Consider the following 23,642-nt stretch of genomic DNA (forward strand, 5'->3'; position numbering starts at 1 on the left):
AAATTGGAAGTGAAATGGTTGCTAAATGAGAGAGAGAGAGAGAGAGAGAGAGATGCATGCATTAATCAGAAAATGATTTATAAAAAAAAGTCTTTGGCAACAATTGTTTAAAACGAGGTAGCTGTTAAATGGGTATATCCTCCAAGGATTCATTGGAGGCAGTTTTTATATTCTAATCCACTTGCATGAAAATATTTCATATTTCTAATCCACTTGCATGAAAATATTTCATATTGTTTAAAACAGTGGTTCTCAACCTTTCTAATGCCGTGACCCCATAATATAGTTCCCCATGTTGTGGTGACCCCCAAGTGGATGTGGCCACCAATAAGAGGGAGTAGGACAGCTAGGGAAAAGGGAAAAAAATGGCAGACAGCGTGGTTTGGTGACCCCGGGAAATGGTCATTCGACCCCAAATGGGGTCCCGACCCACAGGTTGAGAACCACTGGTTTAAAACGAGGTAGCTGTTAAATGGGTAATATCCTCCAAGGATTCATTGAAGGCAGTTTTTATATTCTAATTCCACTTGCATGAAAATATTTCATACTGTATTTCACATTCTAATCCACTTGCATGAAAATATTTCATACTGAAATCTTTGAAATATACTCTCCCTTCTCAGAAGTATTTCTTATCCCCTAAATCATGTACATTAGTAGCATTTAAAATCTTACTTCTTTGCTTTCTTCCAAATCAGACTCACTGCTGAATTCCTCGGTATTTAAATTTTCAAAATCAGATTCTCCAACAGCAATGGGTACAGTCACAGTCAGACTTGGATTGTTAATGAACGACATGTAATCACTTTCATCTACCACATATCTTTCCACACTGCTGCCGGTGCCTATGCCACTGGTGGTGGTTCCATTTATATCTCTAAAATAATCAAGACCTTTGCCAATTGCCACTGTGTGGTTAGAGACGCAGCTGTTTTTATTGTGGAGCTCCTCAAGAGGTTTGATTTCATCTAGAGCTTTTTGCTTTTTAACAAAGGATTTCTGGATGAATTCGTGGGTTTTTCTTTTCATAAAATCTACTCCTTTATCAATCCTCGCCATTGCAATCTGGAGATTGTTCATTTCATTATCATCATCTGTAGCAGCAAGGTTATCTGCACTAAATGAGCTCAAGAGCAAGGCCAAAAAGAGATTCAGCACCTAAAGAAAAGCAGGAAAATTCATCCTTGGTTTTGATCAGCAAATGCTTTACACTGAAATAAATTATTTGAAATATATTAAAGACTTACAACCTAGTTCATGAAACATGCATTATAAAAACGGAAGGAATGTATAGGTTTTAGGCTGTGCTAACCAAGATAAAGACTAATAGGACACATGCACACACACATCCATGCAATCTGGGTTCACACATCAAAGCATTACTTAGGGTAGAATGGGTACAGATGTTTATGGAATCTTTTTCTCTTATGAACTCCCCGCCCTCCCAAAATGGCACCTGGTTTTGACTAAGTCACAGAAAACTCAGAGCTGCCTTTGAGACAATGGAAGTTTTGTAACACTGCCTTGGAAGATGAGTGCTTATAGAGTCCCATTGCATTCGCTGAACGTTTCCTCCTAATTTATGAAACTTGAAGGAAAGATTGACTTAATGAACAAAAATTGTCTATGCCTGTGTGCTTGTGTTCCTATTATGTTCAGCTTTGAAACTTGATAGTAGTAATTGACAGCCTATTTATCTTAATCAGAATAAATACCTAGTTTGAAGGAGTGGTAGATACAACAGTCAAATTGTATACAGATGGGAACTACAGTGGTGCTTAAAAGTTTGTAAACATTCTGAATATTCAACATTTATGCACAGACATAACCTAAAATGTGATCTATTCTCCATACAAATCGTAAAACTTGTAAAAACTTATAAACTCCTAAACCTGAAAGAGAACTCAATTAAACAAATGAGTCAAAATAATTGTACTACGTCTTTTATTTATTAAGGAAAATTTTGAAAATCAAAAAAGATTCACAAGCTTTTAAACATCACTGTATTTTTATAGGTTGGCAAATATATTTTTGTTTACCAAACACTTCTAATTGTCAACGCTGCTAACATTGGATGTTCCCGCTTTGACAACTGATGAAAATGCAGCCATTTTCTCTATTCCTTTAACATGTTTTTTTCTTACTTTAGAAATTAGGTGCAGCAGAGAGAGGGGGGGATCAGAATGTAAGCTCAGCTAGCCATAACATAACACTGTGGTGGGAACCCAAGGACAAACTGATAACATTTTGATGGGCTGTGGAGCTAAGGGGAAAGCCTGCGCTTTAAGCTAATTGGGGAATGTGATTTATGACAGTTTATTGGGGGTGGGAATTGCACTTTGTTACTTTGTATCAGGGGAAGGGAATTTAGTTTTTGGGTTCAACTATGTAGTGCCGATACTTTGTTTCCCAAATAAAAAGATTCTTTAAGGTAAACAATGCCTCAAAGTTCTTTTGAAAGGTTTCATCTATCGGAACCATGACACTAATGGTTCGATGAATGTTTGACAATTGCATGAAAAGTTGTTTTATTTGAAAAGAGGGTGTCTTAAGAGATTTAAAGAGACAATACTTCTTAATATGGTCTAGAATAAATATTTGTTTTTTAAAAATTACCTACCACTAAATTTCCAATCACCATAACCATCATGAAGACTGTAAGGCACATGGCTTGACCTGCAACCTCCATACAGTCCCACATGGTTTCTATCCATTCTCCACAAAGAACTCGGAATACGATCAAGAAAGAGTGGAAAAAGTCATTCATGTGCCAACGAGGGAGTTCACAATCTTTTGCAATCTTGCACACACATTCCTTGTAGCTTTTACCAAAGAGCTGCATACCAACCACAGCAAAAATGAAGACAATGATGGCCAGGACCAAAGTCAGATTTCCCAAAGCACCAACAGAGTTGCCAATAATTTTGATCAGCATATTTAGGGTTGGCCAAGATTTAGCCAATTTGAAAACTCGCAACTGAAAAACAAAGAAGTGACCAAAAAAGTTTAGTAAGTGATAAGTTAGTTAAAAATAATCAGATGGAGCCAAATTACACTGAAATAAATTGGTGTTCATATATTACAACATTGAAATGCAACCATCATTATTTAAAAATGAAATTATTTCATTCATTTTCTTCTAGTGAGACCCCATTGTAATTTACAGTTTAAAACTGAAATCTTATTTATATGTAAGACTAACTTTATGAATTGGTTTTACTGATACAGTCAAATAATTAGTTTCAAAGTGCAACCAACTTTTATTGAACCATATAGCTCATATATGCCATTCAAGCTACTTCAATAAAAAAAACAACCTAAGAATCTTAGTTTTATATGTATCTAGTGAGTCCCACCACTGAGAGAAACAACAGAAAATCAGAAGATGAAAATCAAGGATTTTGCCAAATGATAATTTTTCTAGCAGAGATTTCCATTAATGAAATATGTTTGGACATAATTCAAGCTACCTTCCCATTCTTCAGAATTTTTTTTGTATCATTTCCCCTTCTGCCATACTGTCCCCATCCTTCTGGAACAGATCTGAAGGATTTGCTGTGGCTATTGTATCTTTCAGACAAAAGACTCCACAAATAACTGCCATCAGATACAAGCCTCAGAATTTTGAGCATTAAGAAAGAAGAGTATTCAGTTCCGAAATGTAGTTCAGCATCAAAATCAATTAATTTTAGCATCCTGAATGGGTAAAGATGATGTACATGTACTTATATTTGTTAAATTAAACAATTTACCAGTCTGAACGATCGGAGAACTGAGAGTCCTTCCACATTTGCTAGGCCAAGTTCAACCAAACTAAGGGTGACAATAAAACCATCAAAAATATTCCAGCCTTCTTGGAAATAATAATATGGATCCTTGGCTACTAGTTTAAGAAACATCTCTGCTGTGAAGATTCCTGTGAAAACCTAAAATGTGACAGGCAGATTTAACAATTTCCAAAAGCTTAAAAATGCATTTGATATATTTTATTCTGATTTTTTTATTCATTATGTCTTAAATGTGTTATATTGTTTAATATCACTTTAAAAAGCATGCGGGAACTGGAAGAACGTTACTGGAAACTTGCATGAAGTTTTCTCTGCTAATAATTTGTTGAGATTTTAAACAGGAAAACAATGATTTATCCCACTATCCAAAGCAACTATAAAGATAGTTACAAATGTTAGAATTGGACTGTCTTTTATTTTCCTTAGAGCAACACACCGCTCAGTTAGGTAATTTGAATACTTAAAATGAGCAGCAATCAAAGATCAGCTCTAAATGTGTGTGCAGACACAATTCTATATTTTGTAACAATATGGAAATAACAATTAGTATCAATACTCTTTTCACCTTTCGGCTTCTTCCCTCATATACTTGGCTGTAAGATTTTTATTCCGGTGATTTTAAACTGTTCCTTTTTCTGTCCTTCAAATGTGAGTTTAGTTTTTATTTACATTGATCCCAATTGGGAAAATCAAATTAGACTGCATAGTCTCAGTTTAAAGGCAATAAAGAAAAGTGATTTAAAATCATCAGCAGTAAAACCCTGGGAGGAAAAACTCCACAATTAGCTTGCAATTAGTGCAAGACTGCAGTAATAATGGACAGCTAACTCTGTGAACCATGAGAAATTTGTTGTGGTATCTTGAATTTAGGTTGCAGTGAGGATCAGAAATAATTTGTGAAGTACAAATTAGGTGAGAAGTAGTCTTGATTGAGTTTAGTAAGGCTGTATAAATTCAGAAAATTACTTGTCCAAAAAGTTTCAAACCATTACACTGTGACTGTTGTATTATCAATGTATTTTTAGTTACTTTATTCTAAAAGTGCCTTAAGTGATATACAACATATGAAATGTTTTGATTAATAAAACATTAATATTTTGATAATTACAATATTTTATATTTTAAAACATTCTTTAAAAACATGGTTTTCCTTCGTTATCACACTGAAATCAAACCACAAAATGAATTTTCTTACTGTATTTTGAGATATATGGACACAAAATCACTGTATATTTTTTTTAAAATAGTACTCAGTGTATATTGCTAACCATATCTATCCAGTATTTAAGGTCACTCATTTCTTTTGTTAAAAGAGAATTTAACTCTTCGCTTAGTGCTGTTATTAACAACATCACTGGAAGAAACATTAATTAAAGGTGCAATATTCAAGCTCACCAAGTTTCCAACATTAAGGACTTCCGAAAATCTTTCTGTCATCGGGTAATGTTCCATTGCCATGAACAATGTATTTAAAACAATGCAAATTGTAATAGCGAGGTCAACAAATGGATCCATCACTATGATGTTAACAAAATGCTTTACTTTCAGCCAACCCGGGCAGCAGTCCCAGATTAAGAAAATGTTAGCAAATTTGTACCAGCAAGGTGGACACTTCTGCCGTGACTCTTCAAGTTCTGTTTAAAAACAAAGTGAAAGGTTATCATTTTAACACAAAGGAAAAGTTATCTTTTATTGGTTTTGTTTTTTCAACTTTTAAGTATAAATAAAGAAAAAAAGAAGATTCAGTCACATATGATATTGGAAGAAACATTTGGACACGTGAGAAAAAAAGTTTTACTACTCTATGTCTACTCCAAATAAAGTTAATTCTCAAGATGCAGGCCCAGAGTCTCACTGCCGTGTCTTCAATTCAGATCACTGTATTTAAAAAAGAATACTCTAAAATTAGAGTACTCTAATTAAAGAGAACTCTAAAATTAGAAAGCAGATAATAAAAATCAAACAATTATGTAAATATTAAGACTTTAGCCTGTATATTCAGTTTTGTGTCTTTATTTGATCATCCCAACCCTAGATTAAAAAAAAGTAAACCCCTTGCTAGCTGAATCCCTTGCCATCACTACGTCTGTACCTTCCATGGTGTTTGTGATTATACTAGCTACACTCATGCCTCTTTCTCTTATTGTGGGGTCTTCCAAAAAGTCCATAGAAATATGGAAAGAACTTGATCTTCTTTTTTTCATTTCAGTTTCTGTTGTTGTGGCCTGAAAAAAAGAGGGTATCATGTAAGATTATCCTGAAAATGGCAGTTCAAGATAGCAAGTCATATGAAGAAACTCTTAGTTTGAAGACACGCATGCATCATGCTTTTGAATTATGTTTAGTTTCTCATGCCAAACATTTGCTACTTATTGAATTATTAACCTGGTATTTCAGTATATTCTTAGACAGTTGTAAGAAACATGTTCTCATTTTGGCAACTTCATTGTTATATAATCCTCAAGAAACTTTCCATGATTGTTTCAAATTTATTTCTCAACCTGCCTTGTTTATCCTTATTAGTTTGGCAAAATCCCACTTACCTATCCATTTCAACCTGTATTTCATTGAGATTTGCATCCAAGTAAAGACACGCAGGACTGTAGCCTTGGAAAGCATTAAACTTTGCCCAATTTACACCTATATATAACTACAGTTGAGATTTATGCTGTCTTCTGTAAATATCCTCATACCTTTTTTTAAAAAAAATATGACACTTTGTAGAAGAAGAAATAAATTGCAATTGATCAGTCATCAGCTATAAATCTATAATCATTTACTTGTGAGCATTTCCCATATATAGGATTATGGCATAAATTCCAGGTTATCAATAAACGTTAAATGATGTGGGAACATAATGACATGTCACTTGCTTATTTTCTGTGTTTAAGATGGACAGCAAGCTTTTCATTCAAGCTTAATCAAAGGAAATGAAAAATAATATCCAGCATTGTCATGCTTCTCTAAATTGGCATAAAAGATCAGATTTGTTTTGTATATAAAAACATAAAATGTGTGTCTAGGAAAATACATATTTGGCACACTGTAACTTGAAATCTATGTACACTAATATGGTATCTCAGTTAGATATATTTGTTTCATCAGCCAAAGATTAAACATCAGATTAAAAGATGCATGAAAATGCTCAATATATAAAGTGAAATTTTGGAGTGATTTTATTAACACTTGGGGAACCAGAACTTTTAGCCTTATTGTTTGTATGTGGTAATGATGTTCATGAGACAGAATGTAATCAAATCTACACAACCAAGGCAGAATCCATATGGCATCAAAAGATTTAACTTCCTTTTGGTTACGGAGAAAGATGTTTCTGGCCAGACACAATTAATTCAGAGCCAGATAAATAAGATCTGGCAAGGTTTTTCTGAATATAAAACACATAAAGCAAAATATTTTGCACATTTTCCAGATACTTTTTCTCACCGTTTTGTAAATATTAATGTTTAAGACTGATTTTATTAGTAGATTAAAAAAATATATATTACAAGATGCAGGAGCATTCACAGCTTGACCAACCAAGGATCATTCCCAGGGATTCCATTCTGTAGAAACACTGGCTGGTGCATTAAGAAAAGGCCACCATGCCTGAACTATTTAAAACTTCCTTACATTGTCATCAGTAGCTGCTTTATCTATTATCACCTCTGGCAGAAGCTGTCCAACAGGCGATGTAGGAACAGATGGTCCACCAACCAAGGAAACCACCCCATTGCAATCCACAGTGCTGTGCATCTTCCCATTCACTGGAAACACTGCCAGCATCCTGGATGACCTACTGGCCTGACTAATGTTACTGTTGCGCCGTTCACCATGTCTGCGCGGCACAAAAAGAGAATCTCTTCTGCTATCATTATCTTCAAAAGTGCTGTGTTCATCATCAGCAAAGTCATTCTCTGATCCTATATCCTTTGCTCTACCTCTGAAGCTGAAAAGGCTTGTTCTGCTGTTGCGCCGTGGGGAAAACAGCGAGCCACGCATGCTCAGCAAAGACTGTAAGAAAAGATAAATGGATAGAAAGTTAGCAAAGTCATCTAAGTCCTGACCTTCAATGATAAAAAGAAAGGATTATCTTTTCCATATATACATACAGAATGTAAATACAATCTTAGACAGTTCTTTTCTATGATAGATTTTGCATTTCATGAGTTGCTGCTACTGAAAGAGGAAAACTTGAGACAAAAACCTTCTAATATCCCCAAATTCAATATTTATTAAAACTCTCCTTCCTAAATATCTGAGGTCCAAATTGGTTTACTACGTATGTTAGGGCTTCAATTTTTATCCATGCTTACTTGGGAATGAGCCCATTTAATTAAATTTGATTTAATTATTCTTCTAATTAAATATACAACAGAATATTTCTTTTGCAAAAATATCTGTAGAAAAAGATCAAGGTACTTCAGACTTGTTGGATTTAAAAAAATGTAAATAAGGTTTTTGAAAAGGAAATTTCCAGCTCATTTATATAATTAAAACATTGTCATCCATTATTTCTATGAATCCCTTGGCTTATCTTAATTCTCAATATCTAAAATTATTTGCCTGCAATACAATGAATTGATCACCAAAGTAGATAGACTTCATAAGTTTCATGACCATGACTGGACCATAAGAAACATGATAAAATTATTAGGAGTTAGTATAAACCCTTAGTATGGTATTTCAAATAATGTTTTCAACAACTTGTCTGAAATGGTATAGGGCAGGAGTAGGCAACCTTGGCTCTTTTATGACTTGTGGACTTCAATACCCAGAATTCCTGAACCAGCCATGCTGGTTGCCTACCCCTGGTATAGGGTTTCCTGCCTGAGCAGGGGGTTGGACTAGATGACCTCTAAGATCTATTCCAACATTATTATTATTATTATTATTATTATTATTATTATTATTATTATTATTATTATTGTTATTATTGTTGTTGTTTTTGTTGTTGTTGTTGATGATGATGATCATCGCACAGGCAGCCAGATGTTCAGACTGGATTTGGCATTTTTGTCTACCTATCGAGTCCTTACCCAGGACCTGGGATAGGCAGATGTGGATGTTTGATGGTATTACAGATATCGTTACAGGATGGAAGCAGTTCCTAGTAAGGCCGCCTTTTGCAATTGACTAATGGTGAATTTGTCAATGCCAATGGTGTTCAAGTGGTGCTCCAATTGTTTTGGGATTGCACCCAAGGCGCCTATTACTATTGGTACATCATCATCATCATCATCATCTCTGTGAAATTTGCATTTCATGAAAAATCGACTCTCTAAAACAATGATCCCCAACCACTACTGGGCCACAGCCCGTTTGGAACAGGTCCACACAAGTGACGAGCACGGACATACCCGCAAAGCTCCACTAATATGAGCAGTGGGTGCTTGCACTCATGCATAAAGCTCCACTTTGTGCCACTCACACGAAACCATCCCCTCTTCCCTCCCCCGTGCCCGGCTGCCAAGCTGGAAAGGTGGGGGACATCTACCTTACCCTAGATTTAAAAACAAGAGCTTTCCACCTCCCAGCAGCAAACATGAATGGGCAAAAGTGCTGTTTTGTAAAAGATCAGTCTCTTCCAAAACAGCACAACAAGACTGTATTTTTTCCAGAGACAATAATGACTGAGTTCCATAGTTATCACAGTTTACCTGATGGGGAGAAGAATGCTTTCGTTCTAATGTTAACCTATTCCCTTCAATGGAGAATCGGCAACCTTTTCTCCTGATACTATCTTCAGATTCAGATCTGTGAAACTCATCTTCATCTTTTTCCTCTCCACCAGATTGTTCTTTTTGTTTTCTTTTCTTCCTTCTATTTCTTCTCTCTTTGGCACTCTTGGAACTCAATTTGGATGTTTCAGATGAACTTTCTGAATGTTGCCCCGTTCCACCTCCTGTGCTGGGGTCTTTAGATTCTGCAGATGCAGTTGCTGCTGCAATCGCCGCTGCCTGCCATGAAGTATTAGTAGCTATATTTTATTGGTCTTATGAAAAGAGCAGCTTTCTTAGTTTTAACATGAAAAATACACAAGGAAAAAACATTGCATAATATAATATATAGGATTTTTTTAAAGCAATTGGAATATTTATTATTGTCTTGCACTTAAGATTAAAAATATTACCATATTACATTCATTTGTCTAATTTAAAAAATGTATGCTAAGCGATCTTTTTTAAACCTGATCAAAACACAAGAAGTGAAAAAGATATTTATGACACAAAGAGTTCCAATCCAAGTTCTCTACTACTTAGCTAATCCAGGTATCACCACCCTAGATCCATATTTAGATTGTCTCCTTTTCATACGTCTGTAGAACCAGATTTCTGTCACTTAAAATGCACAGCCACCCTTTTGGCCTTCCAAAAGTCATTGAAGACATGGCTGGGCCAATGAGCCTGGGGCCCCAATGGGGGCATGGCATTTTAGAGGTGGCTAATGGAGTAAAGAACACCCCACTTCCTTCCTGTACACATTTTCCTCTCCCCCTCTTCATCTGGTTCAGTTTTAAAGAACTGCATTTTAAATATAAGAATCCCCATTTACTGCTTTAATGTTTTTAGTGAATTGTAACTGTATGTCTGTAAGCTGCCTAGAGTTACACCCCCAGCATGATGGGTGGCATAAAAGTTTAATAATAAACAAACAAACAAATGGAATAACAGAAGGGTTTGTTCTATATTTAGGAGGCTCTGGGCAAAGTGATCTTGGTGTCCTACTTGTAGTGGTGTCCTATTCTCCCAGTGACAGCAACATAAAGAAGCACCTAGAATCATCTCAGCTGGTGCCACAGGATGAATGGCCTGACATAGAGCAATCAAGACAATCCTCATTTCAGGCTCCCTACCAGCATTCCTCATATTGTGCCATACTGTGCTGAAGCAACTCTAAATTAATGGCACTGGGATCCAAACTGCAGCTGCATCCTCTCTTGCTACAGCAGACTTGCCCTGCTTTTCTCAAGGCTAAGGGACCACTGTTTTCCGTGGCGGCCTGTACCAGGGCTATTGAGTCCTTGAAGAGACTCAGTACCAAAAGGAGCCACATAGTTTCTTCTAGGAAGTACTGTATGACAGCATTTAGGTTTGCCCAGCATTGATAGGTTTATTAGCTTATTTATTTAGTCAATTTATATGGCCACCTGTCTCAAAATAATGGTTCAGGGCTGCCTACAAGAATTAAAACCAACAATATTTAGAACCATAAACCACATCACAAATGGCTGAGGTCACAAAAATCAATTCCAGGTTACCAAAAAAAAAAAAAAAAAAATAGTAAAGCCAATCAACCAGCAGAACCTGTTCAACCTTCTGTCACAAACTGGGCTGGGACAATTGGAAATTAAAATAACTTACTCTCCACTTCCAGCTAAGTGGCACTGGCAACAATGATTAATAGTTGTCCGTGAATAGGCCTGTGTCAAAATGGCATAGGATTGAAATCCAATACATATTTATTAAGAAGCAAGCACTTTTTAACTCCCGGTAGGATATATTTAGGTTGAAGTATATGTACATAAAGTATATCCTTTTGCATATATACATATAGGGCTATGTAAACCAGCTGGCCTATTACAATCCCAATGGACACTTAGGTAACAAAAGTTTTATTAAAACAAAGGCGACTTGCTTTCAGGGAAAAATACTGCTGTATCTGCAACTTGCACGAACTGCAAACAGAGAAAGAATATATATCTCTTCTTAAGCAGACTGAGAACACTCTCAGTCCACAAATCCAGAGGGAGAGAGGTGAGTTTTGGATCATCTACCAGTTTCATTTTATCCCAGCTCCTCTCTTACCTCGGGCTAGAAAAAGAGTGGATCCTTTTACAACCAAGCAGAGACTGCTAGACTGAGGCAGGAAAGAAGTGAAATGCATCATCTCCCAAACAGCCTCCATTACATAGCTGAATTCTCCCTAAGTCAAATATTCTTTATTTCTTGCCCAAGCTTTGTAACAATGTGTACAGGTAATCTCATTTAATAACTGTCTTGGAGAGGGACCATTCACAAATACAACAGTAGTAAACAGTAATTAAAAATCATTTTCTAATCAGTGTGTACACTTAGTCTCAAATTTCTGATAATAATACACATTGGAGTGTGATAACCCTGGCATTGCTGTACAAGAAGACTTCAACTAGATGAGATGTAGCAGCCAGCAATCTTTGCGAACTCTCTCCTTCTCTCTCTTTCTTTTTCTCTCTCTCTCTGTATCATGTGGTTTGCTTAGCGACCATTTTGTCAGAACTATTTGTAGTTGCTAAATGAGGACTACCTTCAGTCTTATATGAGCATACCAGGTTGTACATAGGAATATTACTTTCTTTTAGCTCTTTTGTGGATTATAGCATTAATGTGGAACTCATTTGAAATCTCCTATTTCTTTTAATGGAGACTTCAGGCAGTAAATAAGGTAATTGTAGCCAATTTAACCTTTTCATTCTAGCGTCTGAATTATTATTTTGGGAGCTTTTCTCTGCAAGTAAACTGGAGGCATAACATTGTACAAGCATTGTTGGATAACCCTGACCCTGTAGGCAAATATGAGAACTATACAATTTGGCTTCATGACTTTCCAGATGTTGGAATGTAATTACCACAGACTCTTAGCCCTTCTCATGCTGGCTGGGCTGAGGAATGTGGTTCAAGATCAACAATATCTGGAAAATTATATTTCTCACCCATGTTTTAAAGAATAGCAGTTCTCTGTTAGGCTTCTATCAATTTGCTATATTCCTCCATAAACCTATTTATTGTACCACTATAACCAGTTATTTCCTATAAAATATATACCTGGACTGCTTCTTGATGTTTTTTCAGCTGTTCCAGCATCTGCTGGAACTCTGCCTCTTTCTGCTCAGCTTCTTCCATGGTGGCTTGATTCTGCTCTTCATAGGCCATGGCAACAACAGCCAGGATCAAGTTGATCAGGTAGAAAGAACCCAAGAAAATCACCAGGACAAAAAAGATCATGTATGTTTTGCCAGCAGCACGTAGAGTCTGGGAAAAATAATAGCTGACATTTTAAAACAAATATACAAATGTAATACTCAAGCATCATGCCACTTATGCTTGGATCACTTGTGTAATATTCTTTTGAAATTAGTATACTTAAGATATTGCTAACCAAATAATTCTCTCTCACCAGCTGATAAAGATTTTCCCAGAAGTCCTGAGTCATCAGTCGAAAGAGAGACAAGAAGGCCCAACTGAATGTATCAAAACTTGTATAATCGTAGTTTGGATTCCTTCCAGCTTTTATGCAAAAATAGCCTTCTGGACATTGACTGAAATAAACAAATAAATACATGTGCATTAATTAAGGCTACAGAAATACCTACCATCTATAGAATTTGTGCTTGCTGAGTATAAAGGGAAGAACTAGACCCAATTTTCTTTCCCAGAGGGCTGTATCCCATCTTTCTGTTCACTTTTTGCCCATTCCCTTAACAAGCTGGAACTTTTAATTCTATGTTTCTCTGCATGAGTGAATCTATCTATTTCAATTTTCCCCAGTTTCTTATGTTTCCATTCCTAAATTCAACTTAATCCATTCCCATATTAAGTCTGTTATATTTTTAAAAGTTTGCCTTAACATTTATTTTTCAAGTACAAATCTATTCATTTTGGTTTACAATTTTAATGTCCACATTTTTTGCAAATAATTGAAATAATGCACTGTATTTTTTCATGAATTGGGTATCTGTGCAGAGTTTTGGTCAATAAACATTCTTTTTCCTGGCCAACTACATTCTAAAATTCAGAGAAAAATAACTGACTTTCACTTCATAAATTACTTAAAAATATAAAATTAGATAAATTCACATTCAAATACTAAATAAGTAACTTTCTCCCTATACTGTACATGTTTGTTGCTTCTTTCTCATTATTGAGGCAATTTTGCATGGGAAATAGCTTCTTCAGAAACAGACTGGAATTCTGGATTTTTCATGACACTACTACCTTCTTTTTCATCTCTATTTGTTTATTCATGGAGAAAATCTATGTGATTGCTAGGAGATGAAAATGACTAGATGGCACATAATCAATCAATTATTTATTTCCAGTTCAACATATTTAAATAATGACAGAGCTTACATATGTTAAATAAGTTATAATGTAGAGGCCAACATCAAAACCTGTTGCAGCTATTTTGAAAGTTTAATAAGAGTCTTACCCTGCATCAGAGCTGTTACCACAAAGCAAAGCATCATTTTGTCCTTCCAAAAAATAAAAATTATCTGTATGAATAAAAACATTAAAAAGAGTTAGCAATCCTAACCCAATCTATATCTACTTTGCTCAATGACCCTTCATTCCTGCAATAATTTTATCAGCAGTTCCTATTCAAAAAGTAGCGAAGTAACAATGCCTAATTGTGACAGTTGTGTGTGCAAAAGGACTGAACAAGGAATTCAAATAAAAATTAGACATGGTTGAATGGTTAAAATGAGGGCATGATGTAAAATTAATTCACAGGAACCATTAAATTATTGTCTAGTGGTTCCACCTGCAAATGTTATTCAACAAAGATCTTGCAAGCTTAATTTCACAGAAGGAAGAAGCCAAGGATATCTGCACTCTAACTGTTCTCCAAACTATGCAAAAGCACTCAGAGACTAGACAAGTTGAATATTTTCAAGTCACTGTTGCCTAAGAATTAAATGCAGTGACACCTAAGAGGCAGATCTGGTCCTCTTAGCTCTTGTCAATCCATATGGAAGGTGCAACTGTTCTTGAGTTGCAAATAAGCTTGATTTTTGACTGAAAAGTTACTTTTCCCAACTTCTCGATCTCAGTAGGATCCTCCAAATACTGAATTCCAAGTTGTGAGAAATTTTTTTTTTATTAAAAAGTTTTATAAATTTTACAGAAAATAAAAGACAATACAAAAACAAAAAACAACATATACAAATAAAAAACAAACATTACCCAACAAAACCCCCCTTCCCCCACCCCTACCCAAACCCCCCTTCCCCCCCCCAGGGCCTCCCAGAGCAGAATATAGGCTTAATTAAAAAAAAGTTAAAAAAATTTATATTTATAAAAAAAGAGAATATAAAATAGAATATATATATATATATATATATATAGAGTTAAAAATTATGAAAAAACTATATAGTATTTTTTTATATCAAATTTAAATTGTATGAATTTTATCCATTTATCCCAAACAGCAAGAAATTTCTCTTGCGTTTGTCCCTTTAAGAAAGCCGAAATCTTTGCCATTTCCGCCAAATGAGACACTTTAAGAAACCATTCCTGCAATGTAGGCAAAGATTCCTTCTTCCAATATTGTCCTACTAACAGCCTCGCAGCTGTAATCAAATTTAACATCAATATAACCTCCTTTGTATCACAATCAATAACTATACCTAACAAAAATAATTGTGGAGTAAATTTTACCCTCCTTTTAAAAATTCTCTGGATATTCCACCATATCTTAATCCAGAATGCTTTTATCTCTCTGCACGACCACCAAATATGATAATAAGTAGCGTCCATACAACCACATCTCCAACATTTAGGTTGTAAGTCAGGGTACATAAAAGACATTTTTTGTGGATCAAGGTGCCATCTATAAAACATTTTATAAAAATTCTCCCTTAAGTTCTGTGCTTGTGTAAATTTGACATTTCTCACCCAAATAGTTTCCCAGGTGTCCAATGGAACTGGCTCGCCAAAATTCTGTGCCCATCTAATCATACAATCTTTAATTAGTTCCGTTTCTGAATCCAATTCAACTAAAACCCCATAAATTCTCTTAATGTGGGTTTGTCTTTGATCCTTCACTTGCTTAATAAGATTTTCATCTTCTCTGAGAAAACCCACCTTACAGTCCATCTTCCATCTATCTGATAATTGCCTATATTGGAACCAAGAATAAATAATATTTTCTTGTGCTAACTCTTCCCGTGATTTTAACTGCCAGTTTTGTCCATCCCATTTAAGTAACTGTCTATAAGACACCATATCCATTTTAACCCCTCTTTTTATTCCTTCTATTGCATGCCAAGGTATAGCCCATAATGGTACTTTGAAATCACTTTTATAATATTTTCTACAAATCCTAAGTAAAGAAGTTCTTAAGATATGAGATTTAAAAGCCCAATCCATTTTTTATTAAATATTAAATAGGCATTGATCTCATTCTTCAAAATCGGTATCATTTGGAACAAAAAGAGAAACTTGGGTAGAATATTCATTTTTATCACTGCAATTCTTCCCATGAGGGATAATTGCAACTTTTCCCAATTCTTCAAGTCTCTCTGTACCCTAACCCACAACCTTTCATAATTATTTTTAAATAATTTTGCATTAGAAACAGATAACATCACCCCCAAATATTTTACCTTATTAACAATTTCAAAGCCCGTCAAATTAACCAAAGTCTGCTTCTCCCGACTAGTCATATTTTTAGGTAGAATTTTAGTCTTATTAACATTAATCTTAAAACCCGAAACCAAACCATAATTATGAATCAACTGTAATAATTTTACTACAGAATAAGTAGGTTGCGACAAAGTGATGACCAAGTCATCCGCAAAAGCTCTTAACTTATACTCTTTTTTATTAACTTCTATTCCTTTAATTTCCTGCGACTCTCGAATTTTGATCAACAGTATTTCCAGTGTTAAGACAAACAGCAACGGTGATAGTGGGCAACCCTGTCTAGTACCTTTCTCTATTGTAAAAACCTCTGACAAGCCTCCATTAACGATAAGTTGTGCCGTTTGTTTTTGATATATTACCATAAGAGCTTGCAATATCTTTTCACCAAAATTCATCTCTTCCATTACTCTTAACATAAAATGCCAATTCAATTGATCAAAAGCTTTTTCAGCATCTAAAAATATCAGCCCTGCAGGAACTTGGTTGTTTTTATCTAAATATTCTAATAAATTAATAATTTGTCTGACATTATTTTTCATGTACCTTCCAGTTATGAACCCAGATTGATCTTTATGCACAAGGTGGTGCACAACCCTCATAAGCCTATTTACTAAGATTTTTACAAATATCTTATAATCCACATTTAAAAGAGATATAGGCCTATAATTCTTTGGTAAAGTAAGATCTTGATCTTCCTTTGGAATCAATGATATAAAAGCAGTACGCCATGAGGGAGGAATCTCTTGACCCTGTAAAATGCCATTAAAAAGATCACCTAATGGTTGAGTCATCTCCTCCAATAAGGCTTTATAATAAACAGCTGTTAACCCATCCGTACCCGGTGCTTTCCCTGGTTTCAATTGTTGAATTGCTAGCGAAATTTCCTCCTTAGTAATTAAACCATTAACTTCATGTTTCTGATCCTCTGTCAATTTAGGGAAACTAACCTCGCTTAGGTATTTATTTATCTCTAAAATTTGCACATTAGTAGATTTATATAATTTTTGATAATAATCCAAAAAAGATTTCTTAATCAGTTCCTTCTGAGAAACTAATTTACCCTTGTAATTTATTTTATCTATTGTTCTCTGTCTCTGTTTCTTTCTCAATTGATAAGCCAGCCATCTCCCTGGCTTGTTAGCATTACAGAATGTATTTTGTTTCATAAACAATAAATTGGTTGCAGCTTGATCTGCTAACAACATATTAAATTGTGTTCTTAACAACTTTAAGGATTCTTTAATACTTTCATCAGAAGGATTTAAAATCAAAGACTTTTCTTTTAATTTAATTTCATCTTCCAATTCTTTACGTTTCTGAATCTGTTTTTGCTTATGACAGTTATTCATTTTTATCAAAATCCCACGCATAAATGCTTTCCCTGCATCCCATACCATTGACATTGAAGTCCCCTTATACATATTCAAAGCAAAATAATCCTTTAAACACTCCTTTAGTTTCTGAACATTTTTTTCTTGTCTAAATAAATTCTCATTCACCCTCCAGGATCTTCTCTCCTCTTTTTCTTGAGTCAACTCCATCCAGACTGGACTATGATCCGTCAAAGACCTAGGGAAAATCTTGACATTCTTTACTCTATTATATAAGTCCGTTGTAATCAAGAAGAAGTCAATTCTTGAGAAGGATTGGTGTCTATCTGAAAAGAAGGTAAAGTCTTTCTCCTCTTGATTACATTCCCGCCAATAGTCCCGTAATTCCCAGTCCTCTTTCATATCAAAAAAGGCTTTAGGTAATTTTGCCTGCTTAAGAAGAGGAGAGGAACCTTTTTTGTCCCTTTGTACATCTAAGACACCGTTCCAATCCCCCATTAGTACCACGGATCTGTAGTCCAACAGATTTATTTTTTCATGTAAGAGTCTGTAAAATTATTCCTGTTGCTGATTTGGTGCATATAGTCCCACTATAAGTATTTTCTTACCATATAAGCCCAATTCAACCATTACATATCTCCCTTGGGTGTCAGACTCCACCAGACAAACTGGTAGATTTTGCTTAACATAGATAACAACTCCCCCCTTCTTCCCGGGAGCAGAAGATACGAAGTGAGATCCCAAACGGGCATTAACTAAATATTTCTGATCCTTAAGTAAAATATGAGTTTCCTGTAAGCAAATAAACATCATTATTACGTTGCTTCAAATAATAAAAGATTTTTTTCCTTTTCTGAGGAGAATTCAATCCATTAACATTCCAGGTCAAAAACTTTGCCATCTCCCTTGGCCCGCAGCCTGGAGAAGACACCTTGGAGATCTGAAATTGCAACATGTGTTGCATGACTCTTGGGTCTTGCTCCTCCCACCGGCGGTGATACATTTCCAGGAGAAATCTCTTTGGCCTCTTTCTTACGTTGCTCCTTCTCTTTACGTTTATAAGCTGCACGAGTCATTCTCTGCTCTTTAACCTCCGTCTGGCGTTGCCATTCAGCTTGCAGCATCCCAGCAGAAACCAAACCTAATGCCTCAGACTGCTGCTCCGCCTCTTTGCCACTCAGGGATTTCTGAACAGGTAAAGTTGAGCCTGCACCTAGGACTGAAGTATAGAATTCTCTAGCTTTATCAACCGTATTCAATCTATAACGTGTCCCCGCATGGCTCAAAACAATACCCATCGGGATTTCCCATCTAAATGGCATCGATCTAGCTTTAAGCTCATTAGCTAAGAAAGCAAAATCTTTCCTGATTCTTAAAATTTTTGATGGGATTTCCTTTAGTATGATGACATCTTGGGCAGCTATCTGAAATCTTTTATTATAAAAGGCTTGTATGATCTCATTACGCAGAGACTTCTTCGTAAAATAAATCACCACATCTCTAGGCAAATTCTTCTGCTTAGCAATCCAAGAGTTAAGCCTATACACTTTTTCAACTTCTCTGCGTAATTCTCCTTTGTCCATATCCAAAACCACAGCCAAATCAGTAAGGACCACCTCCATCAGATCTTGATTCATATCTTCCTTGAGGCCTCTAATCCTCAAGGCATATTCCATCTGCCTATACTGAAACATCAGAATATCTTCTTGTGAAGTCTCCACCTTCCTTTCCACATCTTGAATTTTATCATCAAAGGAGTCAACTTTATCTTCAACTTCCTCGAGTCTTGCATCCAGCTTAACCACCACTGTAGCCAAACCTGAGACTGCTGCAAGTATATCTTGTCGCAAAATATTATTGTTATTTTCCAATTGATCCTTTATCCCACTTATCTCTTCTTTGAAGTCAGATTTAATTTCTGATTTAAGCTGTGTAGTAAATTGCTTCATTTCCTCTCTCATTTGAGCTACAGCCTCTCCCATTATACCTCTAGCCTCTTGTGCTCAAAGTCCAGGCAAAGGAGGGGAGGGTGGTGGCTGTGCCGGTGGTGCGTGTTTAAGTTGTTGTTGTGGTTGTGCAGTAGAAGTTATAGGGGAGGAAATCACCTTGGATGTTGTAGAAGGCGGCTGTCTCTTTGAAGCCATTTTAAATGACACAATTCTCACTTCCCTTTCCCCCCCAAAAAAAAGAGATGAGGGGGAAAGAGAGAAAATTTTACTTTTAAAAGAGGCAGCAGAAACACTATAATCCTTAAAAATCCAGAGAAAAAAGACCAAGAAAAAAAAATCAAAAAAGAGGATTCAATACCAAAAGCAAAAGTAAAGTCCAGTCCTTAAAAGGAAAAAGTGAAACAAAAGACAAGGGAAAAAAAACTCCGTCACTTTCAAAACGCCATCTTAATTCCTTCTCCACAGTAATAAAAAAAAGGAGAAATAATCAGAACTAAATAAAAAAAATAAACACCTAAATTATATAAGAAAAAATCCTTTAAACTGCTCTGTCCGTTTTTTAAGAATTACTCACCAACTCTCTATAAGCACGGAGATAGAAGCGGCAGTTTCTTTTGCTTCCTAGGAAGCAAAAACAGCTGGGAGGCGGAGACAGCAAGAGCTCCGAGGGAACACTCCTTTCACCCCCTCTAGAATTAAATCCAGAGAGGGTTCAGGGGTTCTACCTCTACTCTTGCACTCTCTGTCCCTTCCCTTTGCCCGGGAAGGGAATTCCGAGCCGCGGGCCAGCTGATGCGCGCTGCGCTCCGCGGCTCTGACACTTTCCCAGCTGGACGGCTAGAGGATAGCCGCCATCGCTGTCGCTCCGTACCGGAAGCTCAAATTGTGAGAAATTTTGAAGAACTATTTTTTCCATGGGAAAAAAAGGAATTATAGCTAACGAAGACATAGAAGCTATTGTTATAAATTATTTCCTGAACAGCTGGATGAATCATCCTATCAAACCCAGTAAATGTTGTGTTCATTTATGGAACAGGATCTGTGCCCTTCTGCTTTTATACTTGCTTGTCTTCTTTATAGCTATAATTGAAATAATCATAGAAACTACTTCAAATATGGTGAGAAAAAGCATGATAAAAGAACACTAAGGGCAACTATAATCAATATTTTGAACCACAGAATATAGCTATGGATAAAAAATGAAGCTCCTTATAAAGCAGGAGGAGCAGTATTTGTAGAGCAGGATCTCCTGCCTTGGTAAAAAGACTAATTAATACTCTAAACTCTCAATGGATGCTTAGGGATCACTTGCAAGTGCTAATATACAGGAAATTTATTTGGATTTGGCTTCTTTCTACATTCACAATCTTTTGGCCTTTGTAATCTTTTTTTTTTTATTAGAAATTTTTAAAAGTTTTTACAAAGAACAAAAAACACAACAACAACAAAAAAAACCAAAACAACCCTCACCCACCCACCCCCAAACCACCCCCTCCATCCCCCCCGACCTTCCCAGAGCTGAATATAGGCTTAATTAAAAATTTAAGAATCTTAAAAAAAATAAAAAAAAATATAAATCATAAGTATATCTAAATAGGTTACATAAACAACTTATAAGATGATTAACAATAATATATATATATATATAAAAACATAAGTATTAAAAAAAAAAGAAAAAAAAGAAAAAAGAAAGAAGAAAAGGGATAAAAAAGTGCAATCTATAAAATATCAAAATTTATATACAAGTTATTAAAAAGCTAAATGATATTTTTTTATATCCAATTTATATTGTATAAAATTTATCCATTTTTCCCATACGGCAAGAAATTTCTCTTGCGATTGTTCCTTTAAGAAAGCCGAAATCTTTGCCATTTCCGCCAGATAAGAAACTTTAAAAAACCACTCTTGCAAGGTAGGCAAAGATTCCTTCTTCCAGTATTGCCCTACTAACAGCCTTGCGGCTGTAATCAAATTTAACATCAATATAACCTCCTTAGTATCACAATCAGTAACAATACCTAACAAAAACAATTGTGGAGTAAATTTTACCCTCTTTCTAAAAATTCTTTGAATATTCCACCATATCTTAATCCAAAAGGCTTTTATATTTTTACACGACCACCAAATATGATAATAAGTGGCGTCCAGACAACCACATCTCCAACATTTAGGCTGTAAGTCAGGATACATAAGAGACATTTTTTGTGGATCAAGGTGCCATCTATAAAACATTTTATAAAAATTCTCCCTTAAGTTCTGGGCTTGTGTAAATTTAACATTCCTCACCCAAATAGTTTCCCAAGTATCCAGTAGAACTGGTTCACCAAAATTTTGTGCCCATTTAATCATACAGTCTTTGATTAGTTCTGATTCTGAATCCAGTTCCACTAGAACCCCATAAATTCTCTTGATGTGAGTTCGCCTTTGATCCTTTACTTGTTTAAAAAGATTTTCATCTTCTCTAAGCAAGCCCATATCACGATCCATCTTCCATCTATCCACTATTTGTCTGTACTGAAACCATGAATAGGTAACATTTTCATATGCTAAATCTTCCAAAGATTTTAACTGTCAATTTTGACCATCCCATCTAAGTAATTGTGTATAAGAAACCCTATCCATCTTAACTCCTCTCCTTATCCCCTCTATCGCATGCCAAGGTATAGCCCATAATGGTATTTTAAAATCACTTTTATAATATTTCCTCCAAACCCGAGGTAAAGAAATCCTTATGAGATTTAAAAACCCGGTCCACTTTTTTATTAAAAATTAGATAGGCATGCCATCCAAAAAGTAAATCCCAACCTTCCAGATGGAGTATTTCTACATTTGTTAAATTTACCCAATCACTAATTAATGTTAAAGCCACAGCATCATAATATAATTTCAAATTCGGTACCTTGAGTCCACCTCTCTCGCGGAAGTCTTGCATAATTTTAAGCTTTACCCTTGGTTTTTTCCCTGCCCAAATAAATTTATTAATGTCTTTCTGCCATTCATTTAAATTAACCTCATTCTTTAAAATAGGTAACATTTGAAATAAAAAGAGGAATTTTGGCAGGACATTCATTTTAATCACTGCAATTCTTCCCATAAGAGATAACTGTAGCTTCTCCCAATTCTTCAAATCTTTCTGTACCCTGACCCACAGCCTTTCATAATTGTTTTTATATAATTTTACATTAGAAATAGATAAAGTGACCCCCAAATATTTTATCTTATCAACAACTTCAAAGTCTGTCAGATTAACCAAAGTCTGCTTGTCCAGATTGGTCATGTTTTTAGATAATATTTTAGTCTTATTATTATTAATTTTAAAACCCGAAACCCGTCCATATTGATAAATCAGTTGTAATAACTTTACTACAGAATAGGTAGGTTGAGACAAAGTAACCACTAAGTCATCTGCAAAAGCTCTTAATTTATATTCTTTTTTGTTAATTTCTATTCCTTTTATTTCCTGCGACTCTCGAATTTTAATCAACAAAATTTCCAAAGTTAAAACAAACAGTAACGGTGACAATGGACATCCCTGTCTTGTACCTTTTTCTATTGTAAAAACCTCTGACAAACCCCCATTAACAATAAGTTGTGCCGTTTGTTTTTGATATATAGCACCAAAAGCTTGTAATATTTTTTCTCCAAAATTCATTTCCTCAATTAATCTTAACATAAACTGCCAATTCAATTGGTCAAAAGCTTTTTCAGCATCTAAAAATATCAGCCCTGCAGAAATTTGGTTATTCTTATCTAAATATTCCAATAAGTTAATAATTTGTCTAACATTATTCTTCATATACCTACCAGTTATAAAACCCGATTGATCCTTATGTATAAGCTGATGCAAAACCCTCATAAGCCTATTAGCTAAAATTTTAGCAAAAATCTTATAATCTACATTTAAAAGAGATATGGGCCTATAATTCTTTGGTAAAGTGAGATCTTGATCCTCTTTTGGAATCAAGGATATAAAAGCACTGCGCCATGACGGAGGAATCTCTGAGCCCTGTAATATATTATTAAAAAACTCACATAAAGGTTGGATCATCTCTTCAACCAAGGTTTTATAATAAATAGATGTCAAACCATCCGTACCCGGCGCTTTACCTAATTTTAATTGCTTAATAACTGTCACAATTTCCTCATTGGTAATTAAACCATTAATTTCTTGTT

At 35.2% G+C, this 23,642-nt stretch overlaps 1 protein-coding gene across 8 annotated transcripts in view; it reads right to left on the minus strand.

Moving 5' to 3' along the window:
- The window catches only part of LOC120303067 (sodium channel protein type 1 subunit alpha), a 103,843-nt gene that overhangs the window by 28,825 nt on the left and 51,376 nt on the right, over nt 1-23,642 (minus strand). For 4 of the 8 annotated variants that reach the window (XM_039332206.1, XM_039332207.1, XM_039332212.1 and 1 more), the window contains 10 exons: nt 13,974-14,037; nt 12,942-13,083; nt 12,590-12,796; nt 9,446-9,745; nt 7,419-7,799; nt 5,881-6,013; nt 5,184-5,422; nt 3,753-3,926; nt 2,621-2,977; nt 676-1,158 (listed from right to left, as the gene is read on the minus strand). In XM_039332206.1, coding sequence (XP_039188140.1) covers nt 676-1,158; nt 2,621-2,977; nt 3,753-3,926; nt 5,184-5,422; nt 5,881-6,013; nt 7,419-7,799; nt 9,446-9,745; nt 12,590-12,796; nt 12,942-13,083; nt 13,974-14,037 — 2,480 coding nt within the window. Of the gene's footprint in view, nt 1-675; nt 1,159-2,620; nt 2,978-3,752; nt 3,927-5,183; nt 5,423-5,880; nt 6,014-7,418; nt 7,800-9,445; nt 9,746-12,589; nt 12,797-12,941; nt 13,084-13,973; nt 14,038-23,642 lie in introns of those variants that run through there. The other 4 variants (XM_039332209.1, XM_039332210.1, XM_039332213.1 and 1 more) reach the window with 3 other exon arrangements.

This window comes from Crotalus tigris, unplaced genomic scaffold (assembly GCF_016545835.1).
Source record: "Crotalus tigris isolate CLP2741 ecotype Arizona unplaced genomic scaffold, ASM1654583v1 scf7180000024454.734221, whole genome shotgun sequence".
In the NCBI taxonomy this organism is placed as follows: Eukaryota; Metazoa; Chordata; class Lepidosauria; order Squamata; family Viperidae; genus Crotalus; species Crotalus tigris.